Source organism: Bombina bombina, chromosome 5, assembly GCF_027579735.1.
Source record: "Bombina bombina isolate aBomBom1 chromosome 5, aBomBom1.pri, whole genome shotgun sequence".
Taxonomy (NCBI): Eukaryota; Metazoa; Chordata; class Amphibia; order Anura; family Bombinatoridae; genus Bombina; species Bombina bombina.
The window spans coordinates 846,808,636-846,820,685 of record NC_069503.1 but is presented as its reverse complement, the minus strand read 5'-3'; the positions used below and the strand labels follow the sequence as shown (position 1 = coordinate 846,820,685).

Sequence of the window (12,050 nt, the reverse complement as noted above, 5' to 3'; positions counted from 1 at the left end):
TATCAAGGCTTCACTTTCTTTGGAACTCTTTCCAATTTTTCTTTTACAAATTAGAAAAAGTTTAGAACTTTTGACGTATTGTATTGCATAGAATCATTGAAATACATATAATATTCACCTACAAATTTACTTTCCAGAAAATATGTCACCATTTATATAACTAATGAAAACAGATACAATAAAACTATACCAGAAAATGTGGATAATGGATATTATTTAACAATACATGTGAAAAATTACTGTTAAATAGATTTAATCTGACTACAGCAGGCTCTAAAATTAAGTAACACAATATAGCCAAGTGCAGAGAAATAGGTAGACAGGAGGGTTAAAAAAAATCTGCATATTTTATCATCATACATGCCCGTGAGGGTCAAGCTATATGTGTAATTTCATGCATAATTACTTAAAAAGAAATAGAACAATCACATGACTAATACTTTATACAAATGGAAGTATAAGCTACAGCAAAAGAAAAAAATATTGTAGCATATTACGTGAAAAACAAAAATTTTATATTTTCATGACAATGTATAAAAGTTTGTAGTACCAAATGAAACAGAAAAACTATAATAGTTTGTATTTTTACAAGAAACGCTTTTAAATGTTTGTATTATTACATATACGTTTTGTTGCTTAACATGAAATCATATGAAAGAATGCAATTGTGCCCAAAAATCATTTTACCTATAAATTTTGAGAAAAAGTCAAATTAGTTTAGAAATTATTTGTAAAATGAAATCCACATTTTATTTCGATATTTTATAGAAGTTTTTGAGCCTTATCTTCCTAATGTCTGAAGCAATATGCTATAGACCTAAGAACCTAAGAGGAACCGCTTGAAAGAGTGTCTTTTTTAAAATTCGTTGTAAATCTAACACTACTTACTGCAATATTCTTATTATTTTGGTAAATTGCTAAATTACTGGACCAACACAGCTACTCCAATCAACATGCATCTTTATAAAAATACGTGAAACTATAGCACAGTTAAAGAGACATAAAACTCAAACAGGTTCTTTTAGCATTTGAATATAATGTTCTCTTGTTATCCTTTGCTGAAAAGCAGGTAGGTAGACTCAGGACCTTATACGTATCTGGCGCACTATATGGCAGCAATAGCGTAAGAATGAGTTAAACAATGTTACATATTGTTCAAACACTGCTGCTGCCTAGGGCTTAAAGGCATTCTTGAAACATAACTGCCACAGAGTTTCAGACATGTGTGCTATACTTACCTAATTATTCTCTTCAAAAAAGGATGCCATGAGAATAAAGTAAATTTGATAATAGAAGCAAATTGGAAACTTTTTCGCATGATCCTCATGTGTGCATAGAACTGAAAAATCTCTTGTCATATGGCCAGATTAATCTATTTAAGTGAGGGGAAAATGTCTTTGGTCATAATGAGGGATAATGATATTTTTCTACTCATTCCTGCTCTTCCTAATTCATTCTTGCTTCCCTTTTCTATTTCTAATAGGTTGCACATCTTTCTTTCCCTTTAGCAGAGCATCTAAGATGGAGGTAAAATTGGGTAGGTAGAAAAAGAGCATGACAGAGCAATAAGCATGTGTATAGGGGACTGTAGGGCCCATTCAGGCAGCTGAAGGTGTATTAGAATAACCAATGGAATGCTGTAGCACGCCTAATACTCCCTCAGATCCGCAGCCAGTCATAAAATCGCACTATAATAGGAATGATCCTGGATTACTATGAAATAAAATGTACTGCATTGACACATTTCAGTACATTTTACATTACAGTCCTCATAATCTGCTGTAAAAATAGAGACTTTTTGCAGCACATCCATGAGTTGCATCAATGGACTAGTTTGGCAATGTTACTGAAGCAGGTATAGCAATATAATATAAATGACGGCTGTTACACTTTGCATTTCTCATCTTTCATCAAAAAGGAATTGCTCTTTGGCATATTATTTGCTTATTATTGTTTGCTTATCAGGCCTTATACTTACTTGTCATCCTTTCTTATCACAGACACATAGTGCAGCTTTCCATCCGTGTACTTGTCCTGAGATCTCAGCCTGCTGTTGCGTGTTTTTACTAACACATTTCCTTCTTCTAGAGAAATCTGTATATCATCAGACTGTTTATAAAGAAAAAAACATACTGAGTGGAATGTATTAACCCATCTTACCCTACATTTTGTGTCACTCAGCATTGGCTACTGAGGTAAAATGTGCTCAATTAACATAACACAAGAAACAACCAAAAACAACAGTTTAAAAACTACCAAGAGTGTATAGCGCTGAGGAATCAGTTGGTGCTCTAGGAACAAATGATAATAACAATGCTGGTTATAATGAGATCATGAAGGAATCAATTTCGCTATAATCTATATTGTATGTTTTTTCTCAATTAATCTAAATTCTCTCAAGGCATAATTTAATCATTGATTTATTTACCCAAGGCAAATCTACCATTAGTACAAATATGCAATAAAAAGCCTTAAGCGCTACTGGTTGATTATTTTTGATACATATAATAAGCAGTTCACAGAGTATAAAACAGTGGGTATCCAACTCCAGTGCTTAAAGGGACAGTATACACCAATGTTCATATAACTGCATGTAACACTACTATGAAGAAGAATATGAACAGATACTGATCTAAAAATCCAGTATAAAACCTTTTAAAACTTTACTTAGAAGCTCCAGTTTAGCACTGTTAATGAGTTTAGTCTAGGGCACCCACTGAAAGGGGTTGGTTAAACAAGAAGAGCAGACACTCCCCCTCCGCCCTCCCTGCAGATGAAAAGACAGATAACAAACAGAAGCCAGCAGCAGTCTGTAAACGCGTGTATACATCTTACACTGTGGGGCTTGATTAGGAATCTGAAAATCAGCACAATGTTCTTAAAAAAATAAGCAAAACTGTACATTGTTACAAAAGCACAACCAGATGGGCTATATAAGTGGATAATCTACAAAATATTTATGCAAAAAAAAATCTAGTGTACAATGTCCCCTTAAAAGCCTCAAAAATTAGAATTTGATAATTTCCATTCTTAAACAGAGGTGATATAAGATCAGACACTTTAGTTAGCATGTAAAGCCTGTTTAAACTGTTTAAACACTTGACAGACTTGACATGGATACCAGTGGGCAGCTCTGAGGGCTAATTAAAAAAAATATGCATTAGATTTCTCTAAAGTACTATGTTCCTTTAGTAGATTTTGATACCTTTTAATGGACCAACAAAATCAAGGTTTTATTATTTCAGAAGCTTTCAAGACCTCACAGGTCTATTCTTTAGATGTAGAAGAGACGTCAGTTCTTGAACGCTTATGGATTAAAAAAAACTTTATTTTGTTAGTCCATTAAAAGTACCACAATCTACTAAAGGAACATTCTCTGTGGGACCAATAAGGCAATAACCCCTTTTCTCTAAGGTAAAGTCGTCTCCCAACTAAAAGAACAGCTAAAGACTGACTATAAGATAATGAAAAGGTGATATCTGCTTGAAGATGAGTTCACTTTTTGTGTAGGACTAAAAGGAATTAGGCAGCTAAGGGGTTACTATAGCACTCACTCTCACTCATATCGGTCAAAAGAATATAATAAAATACATACTTTATTATTTATGTTTAAAATCTGGGATAAAAATCCCTAGGAACCTTTAATTTACCCACAACCATGTATTAAACTAAAATTAAAATATGGCCGCCAAACACTCTTCTGTTCCCTGGCCGAGAACTGGATACATCGGCTTCAGGTGGCTGGAGTGAGTGGTCGACCTATAGTCAAAAGTGCGGAACAAACGCGTTTCGGCTCTAATATCGCCTTTCTCAATGTTACACTTTCTTTAGAAAAATGAGTAAGCAGAGGCTTCGGAGTGCAGGACTTAAATATTCATAGAACAATTGCTCTCTACCAATCCGGTACACTTCCGGGACCTCCGCCTCCACAACAACCAATCAGCTTGTTTTTCGGCACACGCCTATCGAAAGTAGTGTTGTGATTGGAGGAATATCGAGTGGTATTGAGCTTATCTATGAAATGCCTGCACTTTGAATTGAATAGTATAATGTAAGCTATTAGAAACATAAAGGATTCTACACTGATGTGATAACATATATTTATGCTCAAATACTGTAAACGTAGTAAGTACAAATATCGTATGGAATAATTGTTAGAAGACTTACACACGCTATAGTAAATATACAATTAGATTATTATGGAGCACAAAATAACTATAAGGTGCTTTTTATGGTACTATAAGGTGCTGGTTTAGTGGTATATAGTTATGTCCTCATTATGTTTGTGTACGTAGTAATGATTCCAAATCCAAACTTGTACATATTTTCAATTTACAGAACAGGACTTTCCACCACTTTTTGCCATTAAATACAACATCAGGGAATAATTATCTACCTATCTACCTAAGGCAGTGATCAATCTCCCTGATGTCAAATCACGGGTACACGGTGGGCTATATATGTTAATTCAGTTCATGGATTATGTTTCAATGCTCACCAATTATTTAGATATACACCCAATAATTGTTAAATTCATTCATACCATTGGGTATAACCGAGTTCAGATTGAAAATCCATTTGGTTTCCATTTTTAACAATCTTTGCTCGGTGTCCCCACCTCTTATCCCAGGTTTGAGTTTTTCAAGCCCCCAACATTTCATTGCATTGGTGTTACCCTTATGAGACATTAGGAAATGTTTGGCTACACTAGTGATTTGTTTCTTCTTTTCTATATCTTTCTGGGCTGTCCTGATATTGCTAAGATGTTCAGTCATACGTGTGCCCAGGCATCGTGTGGTCATGCCAACGTAGAGTAAATCACAGCTGCAGGATATGCAATAAATCACATTAGTGCTTTGACAATTAATATGTTCTTTTATTGCCCATTTTTTACCAAACCTATCCATTGTATATTCTTTTTTAACCATATGTTGGCACACTTTGCAGTGTCCACATGCGACTGAGCCTTTGTGTATAGGATCCCTTTTAGCATTCCTATCGTAATGACTGGTTACTAACTTGTCATTAAGGTTGCTAGCTCTCCTATAAGTCACCAGTGGTCTATCTGTTAACAATGGTTTCAATAATGTATCCTGGGTCAGAACATGCCAGTGTGTTTTCAGAATGTTGGTGATCTTATCACTCTGGGGTGAGTATGTTGTTATGAACCTGATAGGGTTATTACTTTCTCTTGATCTTGGAGTGAGTAACTCCTTTCTATCTTTCAGCAATGCATTATTATATGCCTTGGCTAGTATCTTTCTTGAATAGCCTCGTTCTAGTAGTCTTTGTCTCAGATCCCTAGCTGATTCTTTATACTTCTCAATAGTGCTGCAGTTTCGTCTTAGGCGAATGTATTCCCCCATTGGTAACCCTCTAATAGTATTGGGGTGGTGGTAGCTGCTTGCATGTAGGATATTGTTGGTAGATGTAGGTTTCCTATATGCATTTGTTGCAATGGAGTTATCGACCTTCTCAATATAGAGGTCTAAAAATTCAACCTTAGACTTTTCTACAGTAGATGTGAGATATAATCCAAAGGGATTATTGTTGAGACTGCTGATGAATTCAGACAAAAGGTGTTCAGGTCCATCCCATACAAAGAATATATCATCTATATACCTGGACCAGTGGGATACATGTTGGGTAAGATGTTTAAGATCCTCGTGGAAAACCACGGTTTCCTCCCACCAGCCCAGGTATATATTCGCGTATGTAGGGGCACACGACGTGCCCATGGCCGTGCCACATACTTGCAAGAAGAACTTGTCGTCAAAAACAAAAAAGTTATGTGTCAAAACAAATTCCAACAAATTGAGCAGAAACTCTTTCACCTCTTGACTTATATTGGTGTTTTTGGATAAGTAATAAGAAATCGCTCTACATCCCCACTGGGTCTTAATGCTTGTGTAGAGCGATTCTACATCACAAGTAACCAATAACGACGAATTCATATCAAGCTTCAGATCATTCACTTTATTTAATAGGTGCATGGTGTCCCTGGTATAAGATGGAAGAGATTCCACAATATATCTCAGCCTTGCATCTATATATTTACTTGCCTTCTCGGTCAAAGATCCAATCCCAGAGACTATAGGTCTCCCGGGTGGTTTTGACATGTTTTTATGGACCTTAGGCAATAAATAAAGTGTGGCTATTTTGGGTGATTTTACTTCAAGAAAGTTATACTCCTTTTGGTCAATTATGCCATTAGTGAAAGCTGATTTAATTAGTTTGTTGTAACTGTTCAAAAACATATCCATAGGGTTACACAATAGTGGTTTGTAATTTATTGGATTGTTTAATTGGCGAAATGCCTCTTCACGATACATATTGTCAGGCCAGATAACTATGTTCCCACCCTTATCACTACATTTAATCTGAATATTCTTCATTTCAGATAATTGTTTCAACGCTACATTCTCTTCCTTACTCAGATTATAGTTAGATGTTCCAATATGACCTTGGATATCGAGGACATCCTGGCACACTAAGTTTAGGAAAGTTAATGCATTGAATGATGTGTTGTTAGGGGGAACAAATTTCGATTTTACTTTTAAGATCTGGCGCCAACTATTGTTATCTTCAGTTTCAACATTACTAATAGATTCCTCTAGTAGAGAAATTAGATCACTGATGGCCGCCTGATCAGAGGCATTTAGCTGGTCCTGATCAGGATTGCTGAAATATTTTTTCAAAAGGATTTTACGAATGAATAAATGTATATCTTTAATCGCCTCAAACTTATTGAATTGTGGTGTGGGTATGAATGATAGGCCTTTTTTCAGGACAGATATTTGGTCAGGTGTCAGAATTATATTGGAGAGATTAATAATGTTTAACTCAGTGGTGTTTACTTCTTGTGATGTAGGGATTTCTGTGTGAATCTCACTTGTCGCCTGGTTCTGGGTTTTGCTTTTGCGCCCCCTTCTGGTTCTCCGCCTAAAGGGATGTTAGCGTTATTGACTTTATGAGGCTGAATTCTATTTTTATTTTTAAGTATAGTTTTTGGTATAGACTCCCCATCAGATGCATCCGCATCAGTACTGTCTCCTTCTCTGTCTGAGGTGTCTATATCTGAATTAGCACTCATATTTTTTCCCCATGCGTATATGGTATACGCATGGGGAAAAAATATGAGTGCTAATTCAGATATAGACACCTCAGACAGAGAAGGAGACAGTACTGATGCGGATGCATCTGATGGGGAGTCTATACCAAAAACTATACTTAAAAATAAAAATAGAATTCAGCCTCATAAAGTCAATAACGCTAACATCCCTTTAGGCGGAGAACCAGAAGGGGGCGCAAAAGCAAAACCCAGAACCAGGCGACAAGTGAGATTCACACAGAAATCCCTACATCACAAGAAGTAAACACCACTGAGTTAAACATTATTAATCTCTCCAATATAATTCTGACACCTGACCAAATATCTGTCCTGAAAAAAGGCCTATCATTCATACCCACACCACAATTCAATAAGTTTGAGGCGATTAAAGATATACATTTATTCATTCGTAAAATCCTTTTGAAAAAATATTTCAGCAATCCTGATCAGGACCAGCTAAATGCCTCTGATCAGGCGGCCATCAGTGATCTAATTTCTCTACTAGAGGAATCTATTAGTAATGTTGAAACTGAAGATAACAATAGTTGGCGCCAGATCTTAAAAGTAAAATCGAAATTTGTTCCCCCTAACAACACATCATTCAATGCATTAACTTTCCTAAACTTAGTGTGCCAGGATGTCCTCGATATCCAAGGTCATATTGGAACATCTAACTATAATCTGAGTAAGGAAGAGAATGTAGCGTTGAAACAATTATCTGAAATGAAGAATATTCAGATTAAATGTAGTGATAAGGGTGGGAACATAGTTATCTGGCCTGACAATATGTATCGTGAAGAGGCATTTCGCCAATTAAACAATCCAATAAATTACAAACCACTATTGTGTAACCCTATGGATATGTTTTTGAACAGTTACAACAAACTAATTAAATCAGCTTTCACTAATGGCATAATTGACCAAAAGGAGTATAACTTTCTTGAAGTAAAATCACCCAAAATAGCCACACTTTATTTATTGCCTAAGGTCCATAAAAACATGTCAAAACCACCCGGGAGACCTATAGTCTCTGGGATTGGATCTTTGACCGAGAAGGCAAGTAAATATATAGATGCAAGGCTGAGATATATTGTGGAATCTCTTCCATCTTATACCAGGGACACCATGCACCTATTAAATAAAGTGAATGATCTGAAGCTTGATATGAATTCGTCGTTATTGGTTACTTGTGATGTAGAATCGCTCTACACAAGCATTAAGACCCAGTGGGGATGTAGAGCGATTTCTTATTACTTATCCAAAAACACCAATATAAGTCAAGAGGTGAAAGAGTTTCTGCTCAATTTGTTGGAATTTGTTTTGACACATAACTTTTTTGTTTTTGACGACAAGTTCTTCTTGCAAGTATGTGGCACGGCCATGGGCACGTCGTGTGCCCCTACATACGCGAATATATACCTGGGCTGGTGGGAGGAAACCGTGGTTTTCCACGAGGATCTTAAACATCTTACCCAACATGTATCCCACTGGTCCAGGTATATAGATGATATATTCTTTGTATGGGATGGACCTGAACACCTTTTGTCTGAATTCATCAGCAGTCTCAACAATAATCCCTTTGGATTATATCTCACATCTACTGTAGAAAAGTCTAAGGTTGAATTTTTAGACCTCTATATTGAGAAGGTCGATAACTCCATTGCAACAAATGCATATAGGAAACCTACATCTACCAACAATATCCTACATGCAAGCAGCTACCACCACCCCAATACTATTAGAGGGTTACCAATGGGGGAATACATTCGCCTAAGACGAAACTGCAGCACTATTGAGAAGTATAAAGAATCAGCTAGGGATCTGAGACAAAGACTACTAGAACGAGGCTATTCAAGAAAGATACTAGCCAAGGCATATAATAATGCATTGCTGAAAGATAGAAAGGAGTTACTCACTCCAAGATCAAGAGAAAGTAATAACCCTATCAGGTTCATAACAACATACTCACCCCAGAGTGATAAGATCACCAACATTCTGAAAACACACTGGCATGTTCTGACCCAGGATACATTATTGAAACCATTGTTAACAGATAGACCACTGGTGACTTATAGGAGAGCTAGCAACCTTAATGACAAGTTAGTAACCAGTCATTACGATAGGAATGCTAAAAGGGATCCTATACACAAAGGCTCAGTCGCATGTGGACACTGCAAAGTGTGCCAACATATGGTTAAAAAAGAATATACAATGGATAGGTTTGGTAAAAAATGGGCAATAAAAGAACATATTAATTGTCAAAGCACTAATGTGATTTATTGCATATCCTGCAGCTGTGATTTACTCTACGTTGGCATGACCACACGATGCCTGGGCACACGTATGACTGAACATCTTAGCAATATCAGGACAGCCCAGAAAGATATAGAAAAGAAGAAACAAATCACTAGTGTAGCCAAACATTTCCTAATGTCTCATAAGGGTAACACCAATGCAATGAAATGTTGGGGGCTTGAAAAACTCAAACCTGGGATAAGAGGTGGGGACACCGAGCAAAGATTGTTAAAAATGGAAACCAAATGGATTTTCAATCTGAACTCGGTTATACCCAATGGTATGAATGAATTTAACAATTATTGGGTGTATATCTAAATAATTGGTGAGCATTGAAACATAATCCATGAACTGAATTAACATATATAGCCCACCGTGTACCCGTGATTTGACATCAGGGAGATTGATCACTGCCTTAGGTAGATAGGTAGATAATTATTCCCTGATGTTGTATTTAATGGCAAAAAGTGGTGGAAAGTCCTGTTCTGTAAATTGAAAATATGTACAAGTTTGGATTTGGAATCATTACTACGTACACAAACATAATGAGGACATAACTATATACCACTAAACCAGCACCTTATAGTACCATAAAAAGCACCTTATAGTTATTTTGTGCTCCATAATAATCTAATTGTATATTTACTATAGCGTGTGTAAGTCTTCTAACAATTATTCCATACGATATTTGTACTTACTACGTTTACAGTATTTGAGCATAAATATATGTTATCACATCAGTGTAGAATCCTTTATGTTTCTAATAGCTTACATTATACTATTCAATTCAAAGTGCAGGCATTTCATAGATAAGCTCAATACCACTCGATATTCCTCCAATCACAACACTACTTTCGATAGGCGTGTGCCGAAAAACAAGCTGATTGGTTGTTGTGGAGGCGGAGGTCCCGGAAGTGTACCGGATTGGTAGAGAGCAATTGTTCTATGAATATTTAAGTCCTGCACTCCGAAGCCTCTGCTTACTCATTTTTCTAAAGAAAGTGTAACATTGAGAAAGGCGATATTAGAGCCGAAACGCGTTTGTTCCGCACTTTTGACTATAGGTCGACCACTCACTCCAGCCACCTGAAGCCGATGTATCCAGTTCTCGGCCAGGAAACAGAAGAGTGTTTGGCGGCCATATTTTAATTTTAGTTTAATACATGGTTGTGGGTAAATTAAAGGTTCCTAGGGATTTTTATCCCAGATTTTAAACATAAATAATAAAGTATGTATTTTATTATATTCTTTTGACCGATATGAGTGAGAGTGAGTGCTATAGTAACCCCTTAGCTGCCTAATTCCTTTTAGTCCTATAGTTATATTACAAGGGGTAGCACCGGAATTTATTCTATATTCCAGTCTCACCTAGTCTATGGTGTAGTGCCAGTTTTTCTTTTTTTGTTCACTTTTTGTGTAGCATGAATTGCAATGCTGCATGCAAAACAACTTATTCATTGTATTTTCATTTAAGTCATTATAAAGGTCCTTAAAACGTATATTAAACTTGTCTAAGGACAACATTTTCCAGCCCAGCATGAGCTAGAGTATGTCATAGGTGTGCAATTATGTAATGACATGATCCCTTTACCTGCGTTATATGCTTGAACAAAATGCCATTTATTTCAGGTGTCTGAAATCCAAATGCTGCCTGAAAGTTATTTGGGAATGTAAAGCGGTTTGAGTTCAGTTCAAGTATTCCACCTTGAGAAAATTCAGCTGAGCGGACAATCTAAAAGAATGGAAAGAAGTAGTTATAACTTGTTCAACCATGTTTAATAATCTTATGTTTATGGTAAGTTTGTTCATACAAGTGCAAAAATACCATTCCAGAAGTTCATTATTGCACTGCTGCTCGCATACAACAATCTGATAATGAACTACTTGTTAACGGCTGCAGATTAGCCCTTTTTGATGTTGATGTGATTACAATCAATTGGTTTGTTAAAAAAATGTCCTTATACTTAACATGTGCCAGTCCTTTTTAGCTTCTCACAATCTAAATTATTGATACATTTTTCGCTTACTAATTCCGCAGTTAAAAGGATTTGATAAACCCCTAGACAACACTTCATAGAAGCAGCAATGAACTACTGAGACCCAGCTGAACACATCTGTTGAACAAATGACTAGAGACATATATCTGTAGCCACCAATCAGACGCCAGCTCCCAGTAGTGCCGTACTGCGTCAGAGCCTATCTAGTTATAATTTTTAACAAAGGATACATAGAAAACAAAGTAAATGTGCATGTTCTGTCTGATCTATGAAAGCACCTTTAAACCTCATACAAAATATCTTCACTTACTTGCCAATTGTCAGGGCACCGCTGGCTAACACCATAGGTGTCTATAAATTTAGCTGAGCTCACAGGGGTCTTCACGTTTTTAACACAGCCACGAAAAGGAGGAGTTTTGATATTAAACCTGTATAAAAATAAAAAAAATGAGCATTTACAACACCAGTCATTGGAGCTCATATGCCATGATGTCATTAATAATATAGCATTTGATGTCATCAAATAAGCACAAAGAGGCACATAATTTATGTTCTAAATATCACAGATTTTATGTTTGTGGTAGAAACTACTGAACAGAGGTATCCAACGCCATTCATCTAGAGCTATTTCATACTTTATTTCCAGG

At 36.2% G+C, this 12,050-nt stretch overlaps 1 protein-coding gene across 1 annotated transcript in view; it reads right to left on the bottom strand.

Annotated features, from left to right (window-relative positions):
• LAMA3 (laminin subunit alpha 3) overlaps positions 1 to 12,050 on the bottom strand; it is a 573,745-nt gene that overhangs the window by 26,812 nt on the left and 534,883 nt on the right. The window contains exons 66-68 of the mRNA XM_053714980.1: positions 11,714 to 11,831; positions 10,998 to 11,138; positions 1,979 to 2,109 (exon numbers count right to left, since the gene is read on the bottom strand). Coding sequence (XP_053570955.1) covers positions 1,979 to 2,109; positions 10,998 to 11,138; positions 11,714 to 11,831 — 390 coding nt within the window. The remainder of the gene's footprint in view (positions 1 to 1,978; positions 2,110 to 10,997; positions 11,139 to 11,713; positions 11,832 to 12,050) is intronic.